At 37.1% G+C, this 26975-nt stretch overlaps 1 protein-coding gene across 1 annotated transcript; it reads left to right on the forward strand.

The window, feature by feature from the left end:
* Positions 1-12378: 12378 nt before the first annotated feature.
* LOC143616053 (replication protein A 70 kDa DNA-binding subunit B-like) lies at positions 12379-15019 on the forward strand. Its single transcript, XM_077089010.1, has 10 exons — positions 12379-12534; positions 12619-12886; positions 12983-13073; positions 13156-13298; positions 13398-13431; positions 13600-13735; positions 13804-13979; positions 14070-14190; positions 14285-14467; positions 14762-15019. Exons 1-10 carry the CDS (start codon positions 12379-12381, stop codon positions 15017-15019), a joined length of 1566 nt encoding a protein of 521 aa, XP_076945125.1.
* The last annotated feature ends 11956 nt before the right edge of the window (positions 15020-26975 follow it).

The following is a 26975-nucleotide window of genomic DNA, read 5'->3' on the forward strand; positions in this document are numbered from 1 at the left end:
GCCTGTAGAATGCGTCGAATGGGCGCGCCACGCCGCCCCCGCTGGTGCGCTGGGGGAAGCCATGTCCAGCTACCAGGAGGGTAGGCTGTCGAATGAACTGCGGATTCTTCTTGCCCGGATGCAGCCGCGCGTCGAGTTACTTTGTCGTGAAAACGACAAGTTAAAGACGGCGCGTAGCCTGGAAGTGGCTCAGGCGCGGGCCATCCGGGAGGAGAACAAGAGGCTTGCCGCAGTGGCTGCGGAAAAGGAGAAGGCCTTCCAGGCCCTTGAAGTTGAAGTTCAGGCCCGTTTCGAGGCCCGTTCCAAGGCTGCCCAAGCTGTTAACGAACACCTTCGGCTGGCAAAGGAAACTGCACGGAACGCAACTGAGAGGGCCACCAAGGCTGAAGCTGTTGCTGAGCCTCTACGCATTGAGAATGAGGAGCTTAAAGCCAAGCTAGAGAGGCTCCAGCAGGCTCATGATGCCTTGGCTATGGAACACGCCAAGAAGCTCCAAGAGATCTTGGACCAGAGGGGCGTGCTTGACCACACTGAGCGGAAGCTAAAGGGCGTTGAAGAGGCTGCTGCTAAGGAAGTGTTGCTTGCCAACCTTAACAAAAGTGAAGCCGAACGCGCCCGTAACCAAGCTCAAGCTGCCCTCCAGGAGGCTCTGGTTGCCAAGGAATGGCTTCTTCGAGAAGCGTTGTCTCAGGTATGCGTAATTTCATAATATCTTTACGCTTTCTTTGTACATAGAAAAGGTTTTGATACTTGTATTTTTTCTTGTAGGTTGTGCATCGGGTCTTTATGGGCACATCATACGACGATGCCATGAGCGCAGCCCTCAACGCTTCTCATGAGGATGGGGAGAAGGCTGACTTCCTGCTTGGTCTAGGGTTCGTTGAGAAGGGCATCCCGCCTTCCAACTTCCCTTTATATGATGTGGATACTGAAGCTGCTTATGACCAAGCAGTGAACCAGTATGCTGCCTTCCCGCATCCAGTGGTGGAGAAGGTGAACGAAGTTGCTGCTGCTGATGATGGGCTAACCATTATGAAGACCTTCCTTGAACCGCCACAGCCAACTGATGTGCGGGTACAAGTGGGTTTGGAGGGAGTGGTCCTGAAGCTTGAACCTTAAGATCCCTTCCCACTGTTAGGATAGGTTTACATTGTATAGATTTATATTCATGTAGGCGGGTAGTTACCCGGCCATTCTTGTAATACTTTGAATTATTATGGAATACAAATCTTTGTGCGGGTAGGACCGCTACTTTCAGTGGATGACTTGCTTTATAAACGTTATATGACTTGCCCATGCATACTTTAGTTTAAATTAGCAACTTTCCAAGTGTTCTGAATAAGTTAACCTTTGAACGTGGTAGATAATAGGTTGAAGTTTTGCTTCCTCCTTCGTGATTGTGCGGGTAAGACCGTCACTTGCACTTAGTAGGATGGCTAAACTTTACCTATATCTGACCTGCGTGGAGGTTTTCCTCATCTTTTCGTTAGAAATTTTCTAAGTGTTTAGAATAAGTTAACCTTTGAACGTGGTAGATAATAGGTTGAAGTTTTGCTTCCTCCTTCGTGATTGTGCGGGTAAAACTGTCACTTGCACTTAGTAGGATGGCTAAACTTCACCTATATCTGACCTGCGTGGAGGTTTTCCTCATCTTTTCGTTAGAAATTTTCTAAGTGTTTTATAAGTTAACCGTTCGACGCGTGGTTGTCAAAAGGTTAGTTCGGTTTCCTCTATCATGATTTGTGCAGTTAGGACCGGCACTTTCATTTAGTGGGATCACCAAACTTTACCTATAACCGACTTGCGTGAAGGTTGTCTTCATCTGTTTTTTGTGCTTACGCGGGTTTTGCCGCCGCCCACACGCAACGATTTCTTTACACATTTATGCGGTGAAAACCGGCATCAGTGTGGAAAATTCATAAGTATAAATGTAAGACCATCAGCGTCAATGTGATAAGGAGAATCATTTCCATTAGAAGTGGCTCTGGGCCTTTTCTTTTACAAGTTTGGAATTGATCTACATGCAGACTGTGTAATTGAGCTCCCTTCCATGTTCTTGGGAGTGTCATCGAGCCTTTCGAGCCGATATGCACTTGGTTCGGAATCTCGTTGTTTACGCAGTATGTAGTCTCCAACATTGAAGCTGCAGTTTTATTCGTGTTTTCCCCAACTGGGGTTCTACACGCATCAGCCTGCTCAGTGTTCGTTACGCCACGAGGTGCGCGAGCGTCCCATCTCTGACAAATGCTTCGACGATGTCCTTCACGTCTGTGCATTCTTCAGTGTTGTGGCCTTTTGTCCTGTGAAAGTCACAGTATTTGCTCCGATCAGCATTGTGACGATGTCGGATTATTGGAGCCTTTGGCTATGGGAGCTTCTCAGTGGCGAATATCTCGGTGACGCTTTTGGTGAGTGGCGTCCATCTGGAGTTCTGGTTCGACTGTACGTTATCCCTTCCGCCTAACCGATGTTGCAAGCCGGATGAGGTGTCAAATTTTACCCTTGACTGCCAAATGCCTAGCTTCCGCTTTTTGTTTAGTCGGGCGGTAAGGACGTTGTCTTATCTTGTTTTCTGGGTGTAGAGGTTTGTGCTCTGGGGGAGATCTCTACCCAGTTGCTTTTCCGTTTCCACGAAGCGTTTAGCTGCTGTCATGATGGCATCCCATGTGGATGGCATGCCATCTTTACCCGTTAAGGTGCGGATGAGCTCTGGGTCTTTTGCGCCCTGGATGAAAGCAGCCCGAACAAGATCTTCGCTAATACTACCCAGACTTAGCTTCTTTGAGTTGAAGCGCGTGATGAAGTCTGGTAAGGACTCATCTTCCTCTCCGATGCAGTTGAGGATTGTCCATTGCTCTTCGGTATACTTTCTTTGTTGGCTGAAGTGTTGGCTGAACTTCTGCTGGAAGTCTGCCCAATCGTAGATGTGGTGGACCGGTAGACGATCGAACCACGCTCTAGCTGCCCCAACAAGCGTCATTTGGAACATGTAACACCACGTAGGTTCCGTCCAATTACTGACGGTTGCCCCCGCTATGAATCTGTTCAAATGATCATCTGGATCAGATATACCATCGTAAGTGCCGATGTTGGACATCTGTTTGGCACTTTTCGGGGCGATTGCTTCCGCAATGTCCCTTGCAAATTTGGACGTTCCCGCATTTGCAGCAGTTGGTCTGAAGGTTTTGGAGAAGTCACGTGGGTTTCCACTCGCGTTTTTTGGTTTGAAGGTTTCTCCAAAATGCCTTCTTGGTGGGGAGTCCGTTTCCTTACGCTTCCCTTTCGCCCTATGACGAGGGTTTGCGTCACTATCGGATTCCTCCGAATCATCGTCCAAGTACTCGCCGAATTCATCAGCCTGTTGGAGTGAACGTAAGCGTTCATTCAACTCAGCTTGGAATTCTTTTTGACGTGCTTCCGCCCACGCTTTAACTTCATCGAGTGTTTGGCGGGGGAGCTTCGTCCGTTGTCTCTCTAACTGGGTATCGGTGAATCCCAGTGAAAGATTATTTACTGCACTTGCCCCAGCTCGGGTAACCGGGGTAGTGTTCGTAAATTTTACTGCACTTGCCCCGGTTTGGGTAACGGGGTAGTGTTCGTAAAAACTGTGTAGTCGCCGGTACTCCCCCCAGTAGCTGGGGTTGTGGTTACCGGGGTTTCTTTAACCATCTTTCCAGAAGTTTTGAGAAAACTGAAAAGGATTAAGTTCTAGCTTTTGTCCCACGGATGGCGCCAATGAAGAAACACTAATTGACCCCGGGCAGATTACGGATAATCTGGGGGTTAAATAGATGTTTCCCACGAGGGGTTAGATCCGGCAAAGATGGTTCTTCTGATAACCTGTAAAACAGACACCGTGAGCTCGTCACTGAGAAGGGGGGGTACCTCCTTGTGACCACCCTCCGGCGTGAGAATCAGACTAGATTGCTCTTGAATATAAGTGTATATTAAGAGAATGACTAGAGCAGATATCAGGTAATATATCAAGATATGAGATATCATATAAGATGATACCATTCCAAGGTGTTGGAGTATTTATAGCCGAAGGTAGGTTTCCAAGCAGGTACAGCCGGCTGAATAGTGTTCCTGTTCTGCCAACTGTGGGCTACGCACATGCCATGCTGGTGGTTGGTGGATAGGCAGCGGCTGATAGTGACCAGGCCGGCTGTGTTCTATTCCTGTTCCACCAACTGCAGGCCATGCCATGCACGTCCTCCGACAGGTTGGTGAGTAGGCAGCGGCTAATAGTGACATACAGTACAAGAGCGTGCTGCTCGTCATACTGTTGTCAGTGAGCTGTCGTATCCTTGGTCAGATCTTTTGTCCATACCTCGTCAGGTACAGTACAAAAGATCCTCCAGTATCATACGGACTGGCTCATTTGGGCGGGAGTTCTCCCGGCTTTGTGCGGGAGTGTTCCCGGCTTGCTCACTCCTTCTTCAGGTGACATTACTGAATTATTTAAGAGTTAAGTGCCTTGTGCGTGTAGCTTTGCTGCGCAGGTAGCCTTCCCTGATGGCTTGTATCCGCAGCTGCGGGAACAGGCAGAGTACTTCACCATTGGGAGGCTTTTCCTGCGGGAACAGCTTGCGTACTGCGCGTAAGGACGTCACGTCTCTGAGCATGGTGGGTCCTGCGGACCCAGTTGGTTTCTGCACAGACTTCCCTCTTAAAGGTGAGTCTTATGGGTCCAACTGGGATCTGCTGGACCTACCTCTTCAAGTCCATCTTAAATCATCAGATGTATCAAGGACACCAATATTTGAACTCTAGGTTGTTGAAGAATGTGTTGTTGTAAGAATACTATACTCCTTATCACATAGCTTATGCATACCCTTGAAAATAATATCCAATTTCTCTTTACGAACTTTATCTGTCAAGTTAAGTTTTTCAAAACAAAACTCGACAAGCTTAAACCTATATCGTGGATCTATAACAACCGCAAACGCCAATATCATACTATAGTTTTCCCATTATTTATCAAATTTCTTTTTCATTTCTTTTGCCATGTGACCATGTCAGTTATCATATTATCAACACTGTTGATCTGATCTTCAATACACTTTTGAATCTTCTACACATTATAAAATTATAAGTTGGAAGTAGGATAAGAAGTACCTGAAAACAAAGTTGTGATATTATAAAAAGGCTTCAAAAACATTGTGATTGTTTCCATCCTTGTTTATTCCTCTTCTGATGGAAAAGTCTTATACTTGGAATCAACTAGTGCTAACCGAGCGTATGCATTACGATAAGCCGATGCACTATCAAGCATGAGATAGATAGAATTCCATCTAGTTACAATATCTTGAAGTAATTTTTTCCCACATTATAATGAAAATTGGTTTATAGATTTTGCAAACTTGTACTTTCTATCAGCGCTTCATCTAACATACTTCACAGACTCTCGAACCTTCTTAATGGCTCATTCAATCACCTTCAATCCCCCTTGAACAATAAGATTTAACACACACGCACAACAACACACATGTGTAAAATCCCCCTCACAAACTAAAACATTATTCAAACAAAAGTGACTGCTTAAACAATTTACTAAAACATCATTATATTTGGCATTGTCTACTGTGATCGTAACAACTTTTTTCTCAACACCCCAGTCTCTTAAAAACTTAATCATGTACTTTGCTAAAAGTTTACCACTATGTGGAGGTGGTACAATTTTAAAGTTTAACACTTTTTTTCTTAGAACCCGGTTATCATCGATATAATGAGCCGTCAATGCCATATATCTGATCGCTGTCGTTTGCACGGTCAAAAAATATTTATAAAAGTTTCCTAAATACCTTAACTAGTAAAGGTAAATAGGGTGTCGAATCCACGGGGAGTATGTGGTCAGTTTTAGTTTCTAATCTAAATTATTTAATTAACTACTTTAATGATTAAATGTGATTTGAATTTTTAATTAAAAAAACGAACTTGATTTAATTCAGAAAACAAAGGTGAGAAAGCGCAACCTCCTCCAAACTTCAGGTTCTAGGTTTCACAAAACTCAGTTTAATCAATTAATTGGACACCACATAGACATGGTGTTGGAAAGTTGGTTAATTTAACATGGCAATCGAAAATAGGCCTTTGTCATCAGATCTTTTACAATTCAATTAACCCTATTTACTCGTGTGAGTCAACCAACTCTATGTCACCCAACCCGCTACAAGGTTTTGTCATCAACCGAACAAGTTGTAAAGCAAAAACTAAAAACACGTATAAATAGTTCAAATAAACCAACACATCAATTTGTCATATAACGTTGTCAATGTCAAAACAAATCCAATACATCAATAAACTGGTAAAAAGGTAAACCTATTATGAACCATCCGTCTAGAGGAAGCCACAAAAGATTTAGCCTCGCATGTTCCTCCTGATCAAAGTTGAAGCTCCTCCAAAGTTGCAGCCGTCGAATGTATATCCTCTATGTCGAATAATTATGCTATTAATAAACCCTTTTAATTCCTTCAAATCAGCCGTCCACCTTTTTTTCTTGGACTTTTAATTCATCCTTTTTTACTTTCTTGTGGGCTTGTGGTTTCCTTTGGGCAGCCTACTGTTCCTATCGAATAGCCCATTTATTCTTCTATGCTTCCTGTGTATAATTTCACAAATAATCAAAGGCTATTCAATTCTTGAATGCTCATTTATGACTTTTAATATGACCCACGTAAATTTTACTAATGTCATTTAAGTTCTTTCAATACAAATCAATTACTTTTGCAAACAATGAATTCTCGGATTAACTTGTGCTACATGAAACCTATAGTTTGCAATTACCAACTCAACTTTTATATACTAATTCATCATTTTAGCATGTTTTATCTTTAATCCACATTCACAAACTATACAAGTACATAAATATAAAACTACAATTATATTAACTAAAACATATATAAAATATGCATATAAATAGCGTGTTACTTCAAAATTATTTACTAAAATAGTGTTTTGTAAACTTTTTCTTTGTTTGTCATTCCTAGGGATGTTCAAAGTTCGGTTTCAAACCGTGAAACAGTCTAAACCGTTCATCGGTTTGGTTTTACGGTCGGGTTTTTTTTTTTATCTTTCGGTCGGTTTCAAACTTTTCAAACCGTAACGAACGGTTTGGTTTACGGTTTTAAAACTTTCAAACCGTATAAAACCGAACCGGACCGTGAGATATTAATTTATTTAATCTTTTTTATATTGTATATTAAAGGTATTTGATTGTCTAAAATTTGGTTGGTTTAGTAATCTATTTGTATAATCTTTTGTTTGTTCTCCTATGTATCTGCTTCAATTGCTTCTACTGATTCTTTGTTCTTGTTCTACATAACAGTGAAGTTTAAACAACTATATAAATAAAACATCAGGATTATTACACTTGAAAGAAATTGTCTTATTTAACAAAATGGCTTTTATCATTTGATATTTCATTCAACACACACATAAGGAAAAAAAGAAAAAACTTTAATGAATTACTTTAACAAGCTTTAAATGACTGTATCCCTATCAATTTCATGGTGCTTATAAGGCCCTGAAATGGAAGCACGCTATGCATTATGCAATGAAATTGATTAACAAGCCATTTTATATTTCACTATTTTAGCCTAAAAAAGCCAAACCGTAAAACCAAACCGGAACCAAACCGTTATTAACGGTTCGGTTTGGTTCGATTTTAAAGTTAAACGGTTTGGTTATGGTTTTTGGAAATAAAAAACCGTTACTAACGGTTTGACCTAAAACCGTCAAAACTGGACCACGAACACCCTAGTCATTCCTAATCTTATTGGATAAAACAATAACTTTCCATTTTTAAAATGTTTTTCAAAAAAGGTAAATAAAAAACCTTTGTGAAGGTTTTTTTAAAATGTTTCTAAATTTTCGTCTATTTGGTAACTTATTTTTTAAAAACAAAGTACAGTAGACATTAAAAAAATATTTTACAAGAGTTTCTCTATTGATAAAACAATCAAAAATAATTTCTACGTAGAGAACAATCTTTCTTTTAAATACGCTTTTAAAAGTAATTCTACTTCAAAACATACATCATATTTGAAAAGGTTTCCATTAAATTTGTTTTGTCTTTTAAACACCATTATTTTATTATTAGTCTTATTTAAAAGCTTTTTAGAAAGGGTTCAAAATGCTTAAATAAAAAAAGTGTTTTTTCGTGACATCGATTTTTTTTCCTCGTTTTATAAAATAGTATAAACCTTTTTTCTTATGAAATGTTTTTTAAACGAATAAAATCTATCAAATAGTATTTTTTTTCTTTAAATTTACTTGCATTTATAAAGTTAAGGAACACCAAAATAAAAACATTTACAAAATGTTCTTTTAACTAGTAATTTGAACCCGTGCGTTTCACCGGTGACGTTTAACCATACCAAATTGATGTTTCAGCTCGTTATAGTACCGTAACTCGTATAACAATCAAAAAAGAAAGCCCAAAAATAAAATGGCAATACGTTCAAAAGAAATGGACATGCATTTTACATCAATCTAAACTCTATATATAACATAATAAAACCTTTACGCAAACATAATAAAACCTTTACGCAAACCCATTAACTTTAATTTAATTTATACTATGACTATTATTAGATATAATAAATATTTTTATAAAATTATTTAAATATAAATGATTTGTCAATAAAGTTTATGAATGACTAAGCAACTCATATCATTTTAGGGTGTGTTTGGGATTGTTTATTCAAGTGAAAAGGGACTTTTTGCTAAAAGAACTTATAAACTTATGATTTTTTAAAAGAAGTTTTTTCAAAAATGTTTGGATTAGTTTATATGTTGGGAGAAACCAAAATGACTAAAAATGATACTTTTTTTTAAAAGGAGTGTAATGGGTTTTAAGGGTTAGAGTGGTGTAATAGGCAAGTCAAATTTATTAAGTTAATAAATTACATGTTCTTAACTTTTCAAAACCCATTTATTTTGCCTTCTCAATAAGTTAAAACCCATAAACCCTTTTGGTTTGACAAACACCTTACACTTTATTAACTTATCAAAAAAGTTATAAGTTGAGGAAAATAAGGAATCACAAACACCCCCTTAATCCATTAACATGATTGGCACATGAAATTAAATTTCTTAGCATACAAAATCATTCACGTGCCTTTTGTTTGGTTGTATAAATTAAAAAAAAAGATTATTTGTGATGCAACAAAACTTAGAGGGGTGTCATTAAATTTTACAAGACATTGAAGGGACATTTTTAAAACTTATCTTAGTACAAATAAAATAGCATGTGATACAAGTGAGTTAAACATAAAATCAAATATCAAATGAATAGTAAGTTTGTGAGAGAAAAACATTGTTATAATTGTTGCACCACAAACCACCGGTCAAAATGATCCTGACCAAATACTACACAACCTTATTTGTATAATCAATCAACACCAAACTAAGTTAATTTTTCAGAATTATTTGTTAGCAAATTTTTTTTAATAAATCCATTACACTTTCTAAATAATATATTGTCGACGTAATCGATCATGAATAAGTATTCACATCCCCATGTATACTATTTTTGATTTTATTTATAAATACTTTATGAATTGTAAAAAACGTGCATAATTATATACAAACTAGGTTTTATAACCCCGCGCGTTGCGCGGGTTTGTCTTTGATATAGTTAATGACTAAATTATGATCATTGTTACTGTTGTAACATACGTTGTCATTTCCTAATTTCAAAGCATCGCAATCTCTTAGACAAATGATTCAAGTGTATACTACCAAACAATAAAACTCAAAATGTAGCTTAGATCTTTGTTGCGGTTGCAACATACGTTATGTTCCAAACAACAAATAGTCATCATCATCTAGACAGGATTCAAGCGACAATCGAAGAACATAAAAGCATTAGCCATTTCCGCGGCCATAGTCGTCATGATTACGGGAAAAACTTAACAATCCCCGTTCTCAATTTCCCATGTTTCCAAACAGCCCAAAAACTTCAACAATCATTAGAACAGTGTACATTTCCGTAGTTCGTTTTAAACTTCTACAAAAACGATACTTATGCAAAACAAATTTGATGCAAACCATTAGTTGTCTTGTTAGAAGAATTTATAAAGCACAACGTATCAACAATCCTTATTTATTTAATGTTGCCAAATAAATAAGGACATATGATGTTGCGTCTCAAGTAATTTTTTTTTTCTCAAAAGTTTTAGTCTTTTGAAAATACCTATAAAGAAAGTAAGAAAGATAGCCTTCACATGAACATCGTCTAACAACTTCACTCTTGATAACAACCAAAAAAAATTACTCATCACCAATTTAAATTTCTTATTGCAATAGTTGAATAAGTTTCCGGAACAAAAGCAGACAGTGAAATTTGTAAAATAGCAAAAGCAAACGTGTATGCCAGAAAATATTTATGCAATTACCATGTAAACTGCATCTATGGTGTTATGAAAATAAAGCATGCTAATGAAACATATAATAAAACATGCTAACGACTAAATCGTCAAACCCACCCATTTTAATATTAAATCATTGTTAAACTCACATGGCAGTCGACGATTAGATAACATAGGTCTTTTCAAATTTTGGAATCCATTTCTCTATGATCCTCGCTTGTAATCGCTTGGGGTTTTGAACGCGGTTTGATGTATCATGGTAAGCTTTATTTAATTTCCTATCATTATTAGGCAAGCTGTTAGCATGTGCACTAAAATTTGTGAGACGATTTCGATAATAAGAGAACTAATGAGATTATACAAAAGAATTAGTTTTTTTTTCATTTATGTAGCTAGTTGTAATGTACTTTCACAACAAATCTTACTAATCTATTAAATCAACACAATTCTGCCACATGTCCTTTCTACTAGGGTGTCCATCTAGGCCTCCATGTCATCTCATTTCCATTCTAAGACTTTCTAATATGCTGCCACGTGTCATCTTAACCACAAAACCCAAAAAAAATACCGCTCCATTTTCCATAACCCACAAACAATCCAACCACTCATTTTTCTCTCTAATCTCTATACGAACATACTAAACCTAATAATCCGCCGCTACTATTCTACTCAATTTCCGGCCGTCATATTCCGACTTCTCCATTATTCACCATGTTATTCTTCAATTCCATCTGTGGTAAGGTCTACAATCGTTTGGATTCCGTTCAATTCATCGTTTGTCATACAAGACGCGGTAAGGTTTTTTTTCTCGCAATTGATGATTCGTATAACAGATCGATTCTCCGGTAAACATAATAAAAGTAATTAACAGACGATTTTTTCACCTTTAGATTCTTAATTATTATAATAACATCCGATGAATATAGTCCGGCCAGTTTGTTTTGTTATCATAATTCATATAGTTAATTATCACAATTGACTTATTTCGGCCAAACTGTTATAAACGTAATTTTATGTTTAATTATATTCTCCGGCCATTTTTTTGATTTCTTCATAATTGATTTTTATCCGGCCACACTGTTATAAACATAATTTTATGTTAAATTATATTTTCCGGGCAATTTTATATTATTTTCTTTAGTCAACAACCATAATTGAACTCTTAATTGTTTTCCGGCCACTTTGTAATTTATGTTTTTATTTTCGACCAATTTCCGTTAAGATTTTCATTTTTTCCGGCCAATTTAATATTTAATTTCCGGGCAATTTTAAATTATTTTCTGTAGTCAACTGTCATAATTGTACTCTTAATTGGTTTCCGGCCATTTTGTAATTTATGTTTTAATTTCGATCAATTTCCGTTCACTGTTTGATTTTTTTCTGGCCAATTTACTATTTAATTAAAATTTAAATGACATATTAAATTATAATATTCATGTTCCAAATATAATTTATTCTATGATTTATTACAAATATTAATGTACCTAACTGATTCCATGATTAGTTTACGTTTTGACTTAATTGTCAACTTCCTAATTTTTTAAGGTTTGACTAAAATAACTGTATTTAAAGAAATAATTTAATAATTTATGTTCTTTATTTATTTTGATATTATAATTTACAATAAGTTATATATTCAGAAAAAATAAGTTATTTTTGGATTTTTTTAATTTACAATAAACGGATTGATTACATTCGAATTTCTTTCAAAAACCTTTATATTTTCAGAAACTATACGTTATTTTTGAATATTATAATTTACAATAAACCGGTTGATTATATTCGATTTTATTTTAAGAAACTTTCTATAGATAATATTTTTAACAAAATTAAAACTCTCTACATTCTACTATATAATATCTAATCACATATTAAATTTTCATAATCATAGCTCTTTTATCCCATTCGTATTTTCTTCCATGTAAGCTTCTACACTTTTGATAATTGTGTTTAGTTTTCGGCCACTTTATTTAACTGTTTTATATTTCATTTTAAGCATATGTCAATGGAAGCTCAGACCTTTACCATGCTAAATGAGATTGATGTTCTCAAAACATCAACATCAACTCTTAAGGTTAGAGTTCTAAGGCTTTGGAGTATTAAAGATAACAAAAATGTCAACGAGGACTTTTTGATCGAGATGATTCTAATGGATGAAGAGGTAACGGTGTATTTATTAATCTGTATATATGTTAGACTTTCTATAGTTTTATCATTAAATAAATACTTATTTCTTTAATGACAGGAGAATCGAATCCAAGCCACCGTTTACAAACAGGATATCTTTCGATTCAAAAGATTCTTGAAGGAAAGCTCTACTCTTACTATTGTTAATCCTAGCGTTGGTCTAAATGGATCAAACTACAGAGTTATTGATTCTCCCAACAAATTAGTGTTTGGACCAAACACTCATGTTAATCCATGTCAAGAGTTTGAAGGTCGCATGTTTGGATTCAAAATGATTTCATTTGAATCAGTAATCAAGAAACAAATTTCTTTGAATTCTACAATTGGTAAAATACTACTATTATTCAAAGAAATTATTTATTCAATTTATCCTTAGATTTCCAGTTGATGTTTTACTTAATTTATTTAATTCTTTCTTTTAGATATAATTGGTCATGTGGTTCATGTTTTCAAGAGGAATGTTTCTAACGTCAAAGACAAAATCAAGCGTACAATGGAGATATGTGATTTAAGGTACCACTATTTTTAGATATTTTATTTAAATAATTTTGTTAATTTACTTTATTTTGATTTTGAACACTTATTTGTATTTTAGTGGAAACTGTGTGTATCTCACGCTATGGGATCATTATGCATCCGAGCTCTCTAAATATGTCGTTGATCATTTTGATGAACCACATGCCGTTATTGTTCTCCAGTTTGGTAGGGTTAAGTATTACCCCGGTTCTGATGGTAAAGGTAATAATATTTACTGTTTTCAAGTTAATTGAAATATAAGTATAGCACCTTAATCTAACTTAATCTAATTTATCACTCATTAATATTCAATTTTTGTAGAGAAAGTCTATGTGTCCAATTTTTTGGATCTAATGTTAGCCGTTTGTTCATTAACGACTATTAATTTGAGATAGAAGAATACAAAAACAGGTATATTATCTTGTTTTCTTTATTTAATTTATTCTGTTTACTACATTAGATTTGGTTATTTAAATTTTAGCCCTTTTACTTTTTATTAAATGTGTAAATTTTAAATATGTAGTTTGGCCGAAATGCTGAATGGCAATGATGTCGGTATTCGTAAACCGATTCCAGTCAAGATGCTCTATTATGTTGATGATGAGTTTTTGAAAGCTACAGATTTGTTTAACATTTGTGATATTTGTACCATTATATTTGTAAGTTAATTATTAAATTCACTATTTAAACCATTATATTGCATAATTTGTTTTTTACTTATTTGCAGCCTAAGAATATCATTATCCTTGGTACAATTAAGGCCATATGTCCATATACAGAGTCGTATTACATTGGCTGTAATACTTGTAGCCGTAAACTCATGGAAAATATTGGTGAAGGGGTAACTGAATATGAATGCAAAACAGTAAGATGCAATGTGTTAGGTGTTGTTCCTATACCTAGGTAATTAGTGAAAACAAATTCAAATATTTATTTACAAAAAAATCAATATTCTGTTTTGCTTTGTATTAACCTATTTTAAAATTTATATAGATTCAAGATAAAGTTAAGGGTTCAAGATTCGACTGGTGTTGTGTCGTCGACTCTCTTCGATAGAGACGCTAAAATGCTAATCAACAAAACTGCAGCTGAATTGATTGATTCTCAAAAGCAGGTTTATTTTCAATTAGTATATTTAAAGATTTTTCTACATAATAGTTCACAATTTGAATTTTTAAGTTTATATTTTTTACTTCTTTTTTTTACAGAATGAGGTTGAAAATGCTGGATTCCCTGCGGAGTTGGATTGTCTTTTAGAAAAGAAATTTGCTTTTAAAGTCGATGTGACAGAGTTCAATTTCAGAAACATTGTGGAAGATTATGGTATAAACAAGCTTACTGATAAAACTAATATTCTCACTGAATTGCAGAAAAGGCAGCATAGTCGTTTGGTAATTATTTAATACTAAATTCATTTTATAGTTAATGTAATTTCCATTAACAGAATTTTTGGTTACCCTTATAATTTTCAGCAAACCGATTCTAATTCTGTTTCTTTGGGAGCATCTATGTCGGAAATGTCAATCATCCGGTTATGTTTCCGTTAAGATATATATGTTTGTTAAATATGATAATTCAAATTTATATACATATATATATATATATATATATATATATATATATATATAGGTGAAACAAACATTTGTGACATGATTGTGTGATGTTGATTACTTTATTAATAACAGATTTCGGATATTGGAGATAACCAGACTCCAAATTCAAATGTTGATGGTGAGGATGTGCCAAATGAGGAAAAAGGAATTTCAACGTCTTCTGACGATAAACTTAAGAGAAAGTTGGTTGAAGTTTTTAAAGTTGACGATCAACCTAGCATGTCTGCCACTAAGGTTAAGCCAAAGAGTTTTGAAGAGATTGGGAAGACCAATGAAGCATGTGATGTTACAGCCATTTTGACTCCTAAGTTGGAGAAGCATGCTAAGTGAACGGTTAAACTTTGCTTTGAAATTTATTCGGTTTTGTTTTACTTCTTAAGTATTTGTATTACTTTTGGATCTTTTATGTTTGGTTTTTTAAACATGTGTTTTTTTGGACTGACTATCTTTGTGATGGTCGGTTAATTTGTATATGTTTTAGTTCATTTATGTTTAGTTTTAATTGTTTATTCTAGAACTTTCGGTACTTCATACGTGCTTTTGTATTTCAGGTCATTGATAGTTAAAGATGCTAAATTGGAGACTTGTACGAGCATGGAATGATATCTTGGGAAGATCGGAGCCACTATACAAGTTGGTTGAAAGTCAGCTCTCAGAGCATGATGAGATAGATGATGAAATCACGAGAACGTGGGCGAAAACGACGAAGAAAACGAAGTTGAAACGAGAAAGATATGAAGAAAACAAGAATTTGGGCAAGTGTCCCACGGTCAACCCAGCTCAAAAACGGACAGAAGCCACCGTATCGTGGCCTTTGTCCCACGGTGAAGACACCGTGACCCACGGTGGGACCGTGGGCCACGGTCCAGTATGGCTCGGCATCCAATATGACCCACGGTGGAGATCGTGGGCCACGGTCCGGAGTTCATAACAGCATTTTTAAAAGGGTTTTTGGCTGCATTTTGACCTATCTTTCATTCCATCTCATTCTTGGCGGCTGAAGGCGATTAATAGCAGCTCCAAGAGGCTATTTCCACCACCATAGCTCGTGCCAAGACCCTACATATGATTCATTTCATCCGTATTGAAGACCCAATAATGTCAAGGCTCGATTAATCTCCTAGAATCGCACCCGGGATGTATAGTTTGTAACCTTTTATAATTTTTCTCATGTGATTAAGAATACTTGTGTATTGTTATTGATGATTGATATATGATTATTGATGTTTAGTATTTCTGTGTGTTCGGTCGGTTTAGGTTTACGTTGGTCTGAATGATCTGTTACCAGTTGCTAGATAATTAGTCATATAACTGTTTGGTTAGATTGAATACGATAAAACATACAATTACCCTTAACTGAGTCACACTGGCAAGGACTGTTTGATAACCAGTGCCGTGTGTAAAGTAATTGTTGACGTCTAAGGTTTTGTCTGATTGATCAGTTTTCAGTTAATCGTTGATAATTAATCTGTTAGGTTGCATGAGATATTGTTGGTTGCTTACTTGAATTCCCGGGTGTGATTTGCTTTGTTAACTGTTTACAACTCGTTTATTTGTTCGTTGCTTAGTTCTCTAATTTTACTAAAATTGCTTGTGTGATCAGCACTAAAAAAACTAGTCACTTCATAATTAGAAATCTGTTACACGAATACATTAACCACATACTCATTGTGATACGATACCCTACTTGCTCTAACTATTTAGAATAATTAGGTTTTTGATTGACTCAAACGACGGTCATCAAAATGGCGCCGTTGCCGGGGAGTTAGTGCGTTTTTCGTTTTTCGTGTTATTTGATTTTCGTGTTTAATTTAATTTTCAGTTTTTAGTTTAAATTTTATTTTACTTTATTTTATTTGTATTTTTTTCATTTTACGCGGGTTGTGTTAGTTGTGTAGATTACAGGTTTATGCGCACCCACCATTCGGGCTGGCAATCTCCGTTAGTTTACGAGCCCGAAATCGAGAGGTTAGCTCGGAGAACCGAGTACAAAACAGAAATTCTGAGATGGAACACCAAAACTAAAACCAAAACCAAAACCAAAACCAAGACCCTCTCCCACAGAATAACCAGTTTCACCCAGAAAACATGCCTCCACTACCAGCTTTCAATAACCAAAACGAGCAAAATAACCAAAACGACCAAAATCACTCAGCTCGTGCATCTAGAAACCGAAACATAAACCGAACCCTATTTGACCAAGCCGGACCATCCGCTCCAAACAATAACCCCAACCGCCGAGTTCGGATAAATATTGATGATGTTCGATCGAGTGTTCCGACTGAAGATGAGGATGAGGGTGAAGATAATAATGGAAACGAAGGTTTCCGGGCAGCTGATGGTGAGGTAGATCGATGGGTTAGGAGGAATCGGGTGGTTGAGCCCGAGAATGAGGTTGGTGAACCAGAGATGGAGGGTGATAATAATTATGAAGATGAAGTGGAGGAGCCTGTTAATCGAAGACAGGCTGAAGCAGACAACAGAAACAGGAGAGGTCGAGAAAGGGTAAATCGGGCGGAACGGCCCGAAAGAGTTCGTGGTATTCCGGTTACATAGCCCCGGCTCATGGTGTTAACAGTCGGTTCAGACCGGCTATCTCAGACGGTACATGCCCGTTGGTTCCACAGGAATGAGTGTAGAGACAACAAACTTTTAAGTCCCGGCCATCCTACATCAACATCGTTCATCACTTCAACGGGATGGCTTCGGAAGACCCGTATTCACACTTAACTGATTTTTCGGCTATCTGCGGGACTATTGGTGACGGTACGTTTGATCAAGATGAAATCCGGTTGCGGTTATTCCAATTTTCCCTAAAAGACAAAGCGAAACTTTGGTTTAACTAGCTACCGACGCACAGTATCAGAAACTTGGCTGAGATGCAACAAGTTTTTCTAAACGAGTTTTATTCACAGTCAAAGACTACCGAGGCTCGTTCCGACATTCGTCACTTTTCACAGTTACCTGGTGAGTTATTTCATGAAGCCTTTACCAGATATAAAGACATGATCAGGAAATGCCCATATCACCAGATCGAACTGTGGGAACTGGTAAAGTGTTTCGTTGATGGTTTGTCATACGAGGACTGAAAGCATCTTAAGGCCTCGTGTAATGGTCAGTTGTTGAATCAGCCTGATGAAGATGATTGGGAATTTTTAGAGTTCATGTGTAAAGATTCCAAGGCAGAAGCAGCAGCTGAAAGACGAAGACGTGGTAATTCATCAAGATCCGTTAAGTCAGTAGCGAGTGAGTCCGCGAGAATTACTGAGTTGGAACGTGAACTGGCTGAGTTGAAAAAGGGTAAGAAGAAAGAGGTCGGGAAAGTTGGTGTTAAATTCCCGGTCTGTGAAGATTGTGGTGAACTCGGGCATAAAGCAGAAAATTGCCCCGAGTTTTATGATGATTAGGAGGATGATACCGAGGAAGTCAGTTATGCTTACGGGGATTCCAAAGTCCCAGGGTTCAATTCGAACACATATCACCCGGGCCTGAGGAACCACCCGAATTTTTGTTACGGGAACGCATCTTCTCAGTTGAACCCGAACTTTCAGGGATCGAGCCAGAACAGATCGCAGGGTAATTACCGCCAGAGCGGTTATCAGCAGGGTTCGAGTAATCAGAATCGGGAGCATAATAGAGACGGTAACCGGGCCGGATATTCTTCGAGTAATCAGGAACAACAAAAAGGTTCCTCGGGTAATTCGGATGAGTCAGTACACTCGAAGTTGGACGCGTTGTTGAAAGTCATGACCGATCATAAAACCAAAACGAAACAACAGTTCGAGTTACGGGATAAATCTTCAGAGGCAATGATGAAGCAAATCGGTCAGCTCGATTCAGACATGGCGAAATTACAGAAGAATGCGGGCCAACTTCCGAGCGACACCACAGTCAACCCGAATCACCACAGCTCAAGTTCGAAAAAGCACGTCAACCAGGTAAGTATTTTACGTAATGGTAAGAAATATGATAACAAGGTTGGGGATCCACCACCATTGGTTGATGGGTTGGTAGAGGAAGTTGATGAAAACCTCGTCAGTGATGACGAGCCGGAACCGATTGAATTAAATAAACCTAACAAAAGTGAAACTAAAAATAACAAATCGGTTCCGAAGGATGACACCAACAACTCTAAGGATAAGGAAAAGGTGAAAACCGTTCCATATCCCGATGCTTTGTTGGAAACATCAAAGGCGAAGATGGCATCAAAACGAGGCCCGTAACAAGAAGAAATGTGGGAAATGTTTAAACAAGTAAAAATTAATATTCCTCTTTTAGATGCCATAAAACAAATTCCCGCCTATGCTAAATATTTGAAGGAATTGTGCACACAGAAAAGGAGTCATAAGAATCCTAAACAGATTGATTTTACCTATAATGTGAGTGCAATTCTTTCGGGTGCTCTTCCACCCAATCTACAAGATCCGGGAACGCCCATTATACCCATTCAAGTGGGTGATTTTAAAATGACCCGGGCGCTTCTAGATCTTGGGGCTAGCATCAGTATTCTCTCGGGCAGTTTATACGACCAGTACGATTTTGGCCCACTTCGGGCGGCTGCCACCATGGTTGTCTTTGCTGACCAGACACCGAAACTACCCCGAGGAATATTGATTGGCGTTATCGTCAAGGTGGAAGATTTTTACTTTCTAGTTGATTTTTTGGTCCTCGATTATGTTTCGGGCGAAAGGACCAAAAAGCCTATGGTTATCCTCGGTAGACCATTTTTGGCTACCGCAAATGCCAACATTAATTGTAGAAATGGTACTGTTGACATGACATTCAGTAACCGTAAACTAAGAATTAATGTTTTCACACGTGGATATAACTCTCCGGTCGATGACGAGTGCTTCATGGCCGATGTCATTGACGAGTGCATCCCGCTATACGACTCTGTCTTCAGCTTGGATGGCACAGCGGAGACGTGTTTTTTGTTTGACAGGTTACAGGTGGAGACAGACAAGTTGCTGGAAGAGGAAGAAAAACAAATGGAGATCGCAGCTGTGCGAGGAGACCGTCCACCATGGTCAGTTCAGGTGGAACCGCTTCCCAAGAAGATTGATACCGGGTTGAAACCGTCAATGCTGGAAGCACCGAAAGTCGAGCTGAAAGAGCTCACAAAGCATTTAAAATATGCTTTTCTTGGTAAGAATAATACATTGCCTGTTATTATAGCTTCTAACTTATTTGTTGAACAGGAAAATGCTTTGATGGAGGTGCTAGTTGCGAATAAAGATGCAATCGGGTGGACGATAGCGGATTTGAAGGGAATCAGTCCCTCAATTGTGATGCACAAAATCTTAACAGATCCGGCTGTAAAACCCGCGCACGATGCTCAGTGGAGGTTGAACCCGAACATGAGAGAAGTGGTGAAGAAGGAAGTGCTGAAGTGGTTAGATGCTGACATTATCTTTGCCATATCAGACAGCACGTGGGTGAGCCCGACACAAACAGTACCGAAAAAGGCGGGCATCCAAGTCGTCAAGGACGACTCAGGTAACGAGGTCGCCACCCGGCCGGTAACCGGGTGGCGCATTTGTATTGATTATCGTAAAATGAACGCGACAACATCAAAAGATCATTTTCCGCTTCCGTTTATCGATCAAATTGTCAAAAAGCTATCTGGTCAGAAATTTTATTGCTTTTTAGACGGGTATTCTGGGTATAACCAGATAGCTATTCATCCTGAGGATCAGGAAAAGTCTACGTTTACGTGCCCGTATGGCACATTCGCGTTTAGGCGAATGCCATTTGGGTTATGTAACGCCCCCGCCACCTTTCAGAGGTGCATGATGATTATCTTTTCAGATATGGTGGGGGAGTCTTTGGAAATTTTCATGGATGATTTTTTGATTTTCGGCACATCTTTCGAGTCGTGTTTAAACCAACTTGAAAGAGTTTTGAAAAGATGTGTCAAAACGAACTTGGTTCTTAGTTGGGAAAAGAGTCATTTCATGGTCCAAGAGGGAATTGTATTGGGCCATGTTGTTTCGAGTCGGGGGATCGAGGTGGACCGGGCTAAGGTCCAATTCATTTCCACTTTACCTCATCCCACTAATGTCAAGGGTATTAGATCATTTCTAGGGCATGTTGGGTTTTATAGACGGTTTATTAAGGGTTTTGGTGACATTACCAAACCCTTATGTAATTTATTGCTTAAGGATGCCCCGTTTGACTTTAATGATGAATGTGCTAAGGCTTTTGACATTTTGAAATTGAAATTAGTTGAAGCCCCGATCTTGCAATCACCCGATTGGAGTTTACCTTTTGAAATAATGTGTGATGCAAGTGATTACGTGGTGGGGCTGTTTTAGATCAACGGGTTGACAAGAAACCCGTTGCTATATACTATGCAAGTAAAACCCTCTCAGATGCTCAATTAGATTATACCACAACCGAGAAGGAGTTACTAGCAGTAGTATATGCTCTAGATAAATTCCGGTCTTATATTTGGGGTAGTAAAGTTATTATATATTCTGACCATTCTGCTGTCAAGTACCTCATGGATAAAAAGGATGCAAAACCGAGACTTATCAAATGGGTTTTGCTGTTGCAGGAATTTGATCTAGAGATTCGGGAAAAGAAAGGGAGTGAAAATGTTGTTGCAGATCACTTGTCCCAAATTATGGTTTAAAATGGGAACACTGATGGGCCCATTAACGAGTCCTTCCCAGATGAGCATATCCTGGCAGTTTCACAAAATCCTTGGTTTGCTCATATTGTTAATTTTAAAGTTGCAGGTGATTTACCAGAGCATTGGCCAAGGAGAAAGAAGAAACAGTTGATGTCCCAAGCTAAACAGTACATCTGGGACGATCCGGATTTGTTTAAAATTGATGCAGATCAGATGATCAGACGATGCATACCCGAGGAGGATGTCAGATCGGTGTTCGAACACGCGCATTCGTCTGCGTGTGGTGGTCATTTTAGTGGCCAGAAAACCGCTCAAAAAGTTTTAACGAGTGGTTTCTTTTGGCCTTCAGTGTTTAAGGATGCTCACGAGTTCGCGACACACTTTTACAGTGTTAACAACTCGGGAGTATTTCTAAGCGGGACGAGATGCCCTTGAACCCGATCCTAGTTTTTGACATTTTTGATGTCTGGGGGATCGATTTCATGGGCCCGTTTCCGAATTCACACGGTAATTTGTATATCCTAGTGGCTGTCGATTACGTTTCTAAATGGGTTGAAGCGATAGCCACCAGGACAAATGATCACACAATAGTTTGCAATTTTGTTCAAAGTAATATTTTTTCTAGATTTGGAGTTCCCCGAACCATCATAAGTGATGGGGTATCTCATTTTAAGAATTTTAAATTCGGAAAATTGCCTAAACGATACGGTGTTGATCATAGGATTGCAACTCCTTACCATCCACAAACGAGTGGACAAGTTGAGGTTTCCAATAGGCAAATTAAACAAATTTTACAGAAAACTGTTCGGGCGGACCGAAAGGATTGGTCAACTAAGTTGACCGATGCCTTATGGGCCTACCGAACCGCTTATAAAACGCCAATTGGAACCACTCCTTATAGACTTGTGTATGGAAAGGATTGCCATTTACCGGTTGAAATTGCACAAAGAGCGTTTTGGGCTACTAAACAGGTTAACATGGATTATGATGATGCAGGTAAAGCGAGAAAGTTGGCTTTGTGCGAGATCGAGGAGTTGAGAGACGAGGAATACGATTGCGCGTCCGCTTACAAGGCGAAAATGAAGAAAGTTCACGATTCTAATATCAGGTTGAAGAATTTTGAAGTTGGTCAACGAGTGTGGTTGTACAACACGAGGATGAAGCTCTTCCCGGGTAAGTTGAAAAGTAAGTGGACAAGCCCGTATTTGATTGTAAGGGTCGGAAATCATGGTCAGTACGAGATTGAAGATTTTGATGATCATTTGAGGCAAGTGGTAAATGGCTATAGATTAAAGCCATATTTGGAGATGAAGGACATACACGAGCTGAATGAGGAATCAGTGAATTTTATTGTGACTTCACCGGTTTATGAAGATAACTGAATTCGAGTCATTTTCGAGCTGTAGACATCAATTCAGTGCTAACCGGGAGGCAACCCGGGGTTTTTAAGTATCTTTCCAATTCGTTTTTATTTGAGTTATTATCTGCCGTGTTTGATTTATTTGTATATTTTGTTGTAATCGAACTTTGTGGGTGTAGTTCACTATAAACCCTCACGAGACCCCACTCGTCCTCCCGGGCTACCGGGGGGTTTACAGGGCTAGTTGCATACACTAAATGCAATTGTGAATCCTATGAAAATAAGTTAGGTATTTTAACGTTTTTAACTAATTTAACAGAATTTATTATGAAACGAATTAATTTGGCTCGGTAATTATTTTAATAAAATTAACGAATATTCATTTTCATAACTCTTAAAAGACCCATGTCTTACACTTGTGAGAAACTTGCTTCTACACATCTCGAGATTTTGCAGGTTCGAATGTCAAATTGGTAATTGGATGAGACGAGAGTATACGAGTGTTACGAGAGTTCACGAGCCGACTGGTCCTTCTCGAGTCATGTTGATATCAGGTGATTTCAGTTTCATAATTTATTTTTGTTTTTATTACTTTAAACGTTAAAAGTGTAATTGTATAATTGTTAGTAGAACCGCCACACATGAGCCCTGAAATTTTAAAATTGCTTAATAGTCAAAAAGTCAATTTCAACCCCGTCCCTCAAAGGCTCATTAATCGTTTTATCTATTTTAACTTTGAGGACAATTTTAAGTATTCTTACATTGAGGACAATGTAAACCTCAAGTGTGGGGATGGGGGAAATTTGATAAATTTTAGCCCGATAGTACCTCGAAGAGTGTTTAGAAACCAAAGTTGTTAACTGTTAATTATTGTCATTAATGCCAAGTTAAAGGTTTCTGGTCATGGTTGGTTTGTCAGCTTCTCTTTAGTCTTACTCACAAATGTTTTTATAACGAGAAGTTGAAAATGGGGTCGTTTAGGCGGGGATAACGAGTCATGGGGACAAGTACAGATGTTTATATTGTCAACCCTATTCCTCCGGTACGTGTGTGAGTTGACCCAAATATATATAATACACATATAATATATAGTACACACATGTCATTTTAGTGCTTTCACTGATGTTCATGGATTACGGGATCGTAGTTGGCAAAATGCAAAAGTGATAGAGGCAACTAGGTTAAGCCTCGTCTGGATGAGCGTGAGTGTGGGTACTGGGGGGTTGGGGCCTCATACATTATATATATGAGGATGGTTGATGTGAGGGGCGTGGGGTTGGGTCCCTTAGAAAACGTTTCTTGGACTTATTTTTCATTTGTTTAACCCCGATATTATGTTACGAGACCATCCGGCTTACTAGGTTTATTTGTAACTGTAATTGTATTTGTTTTTGTTTTTGTATTTGTATTTGTCCCATTATTAAGCATCACGTTATTATGCTTAGTAAAAAAATGAGAAAAAAAGACAAAAAGATGTCTGTTTATATTCAGTTATGTATTTTGTAATTTGTTAAAGTTCGTTTATGTTAAAAAAAAGTAAATAAAAAAAATAAAAAAAATTGTGAGATCAGTATGTTGTTAGTTTGCCTATTTAGATGTATATAATCAGTCAGTTAGTTGTATAGTAGTTTGTTTATTTAGATGTTTTGTAATAAGCCGGGTCGGATCGTTTGAGCTACTTAAATATTTCCCTTCCATACCCTTACACCTGGCCCCGTTACAACCCTTTAAATACCTCTTGATTTGCATTTGTGCCAAAGCAGCTTGATGTATTAATATGTACTTATGAGTGATACTGAGAGTAGAGTGATACTGGCACATTTTTTGCTAGTCCATATATTAAACCGAGATGAGAGATGTTATATTACGAGGGGTATTAGCATGTGTGCCTTAACCGGAAACAAAGTAAACCTGTCTGGGCGGCTCTATTGTTTTTATTATAGCATTAAACTATATTTGTGAGATGTCAATCTATAAACAGTGTCACTCTGGGAAACTGGGTATGACCTTAAACCTTACTAGTATTAATGGCGATAATCTACATCTCTATGATGGAGGTTGATGTTTGCTTTAGAGTTTTGCTTGAGGGCAAACAAAAGATAAGTGTGGGGATGTGATGGTCGGTTAATTTGTATATGTTTTAGTTCGTTTATTGTTTAGTTTTAATTGTTTATTCTAGAACTTTCGGTACTTCATACGTGCTTTTGTATTTCAGGTCATTGATCGTTAAAGATGCTAAATTGGAGACTTGTACGAGCATGAAATGATATTTCCGGAAGATCGGAGCCACTATACAAGTTGGTTGAAAGTCAGCTCTCAGAGCATGATGAGATAGAGGATGAAATCACGAGAACGTGGGCGAAAACGGCGAAGAAAACGGAGTTGAAACGAGAAAGATATGAAGAAAACAAGAATTTGGGCAAGTGTCCCACGGTTAACCCAGCTCAAAAACGGAGAGAAGTCACCGTACCGTGGCCTCTGTCCCACGGTGAAGACACCGTGACCCACGGTAGGACTATGGGCCACAGTCCAGTATGGCCCGACAACCACCGTGACCCACGGTGGAGACCGTGGGCCACGGTCCGGAGTTCGTAACAACATTTTTAAAAGGGTTTTTGGCTGCATTTTGACCTATCTTTCATTCCATCTCATTCTTGGTGGCTGAAGGCGATTAATAGCAGCTCCAAGAGGCGATTTCCACCACCATAGCTCGTGCCAAGACCCTACATATGATTCATATCACCCGTATTGAAGACCCAATGATGTCAAGGCTCGGCTAATCTCCTAGAATCGCACCCGGGATGTATAGTTTGTAACCTTTTATAGTTTTTCTCATGTGATTAAGAATACTTGTGTATTGTTATTGATGATATATATATGATTATTGATGTTTAGTATTTCTGTGTGTTCGGTGGGTTTAGGTTTACGTTGTTCTGAACGATCTATTACCAGTTGCTAGATAATTAGTCATATAACTGTTTGGTTAGATTGAATATGATAAAATGTACAATTACCCTTAACAGAGTCATACTGGCAAGGACTGTTTGATAACCAGTGCTGTGTGTAAAGTAATTGTTGATGTCTAAGGTTTTGTCTGATTGATCAGTTTTCAGTTAATCGTCGATAATTAATCTATTAGGTTGCATGAGATACTGTTGGTTGCTTACTTGAATTCCTGGGTGTGATTTTCTTTGTTAACTGTTTACAACTCGTTTATTTGTTCGTTTCTTAGTTATCTACTTTTACTAAAATTGCTTGTGTGATCAGCACTAAAAAAACTAGTCACTTCATAATTAGAAATCTGTTACACGAATACATTGACCACATACTCCTTGTGATACGATACCCTACTTGCTCTAACTATTTAGAATAATTAGGTTTTTGATTGACTCAAACGACGGTCATCACTTTGCAAGTAGGTTGTTTAGTTGAATTATCCTTATTTGAATGTTTGGTTATATTTCTGTTTGGAGTTATTTTTTTAATGGTTGGTTTTTGTTGTATATATAATCTATTAATAATGACTCTGCCATTCATTTTGAATGTCACACAAACATAATTTATATTCGAAATTAATTTTTATTTACAATAATGTTATCCAACATCTTATATAAATATATTATTTTATGATTTTTAAGTTTCTTTTTCGGTAACACTTTATTTATATTAATCGTTTTGTCACGTTTTCTATAACATGCTTTTTATTTAATATTTGTGTTACGCTTAGATTTCTTTGATGTCATAACTATAGATTGGGTGATATCTATAAATATATTAATTTGTGCTTTTTAACTTTGTTTTTCGGTAACACCTTATTTATATCATTTTGTTACATTTTCTATAACAGGTTTTTTTTATTTAGTATTTGTGTTACACTTTTAAAAACTGACTTAAATAACAAATAAATATAGATTCTATTAGACATATTAACAATATATGTTAACAATATATTGTTTATATATATATATATATATATTTTTATCAGATATTTAATTTAGAGTGTACTTTTTTAAGAAAATACACTTTAAAAATAATTATATATTCTTAACGATATATTGTGTTTTAAATTTAGGAAGTTTTAAAAAAAAAATAATTTAAATGTTAGAAAAAATTAAATTTTATTATATCTAATTATATTCTAATTTATCAATATTTGTATATCTTTTTAACTTGATCCATTTGAAATAGCCCATTACTTAAGGCCCATATATATATCTTATTTTATCAATTTAAAAATTAACGACTCTTCAATTACATTTATGTTAATTATCATAATAAATTATATGTCTTCG

The sequence above is a fragment of the Bidens hawaiensis genome, unplaced genomic scaffold (assembly GCF_021521415.1).
Source record: "Bidens hawaiensis isolate Kalapana, Puna unplaced genomic scaffold, B.hawaiensis_p1.1 tig00045473_1, whole genome shotgun sequence".
Lineage (NCBI taxonomy): Eukaryota > Viridiplantae > Streptophyta > Magnoliopsida > Asterales > Asteraceae > Bidens > Bidens hawaiensis.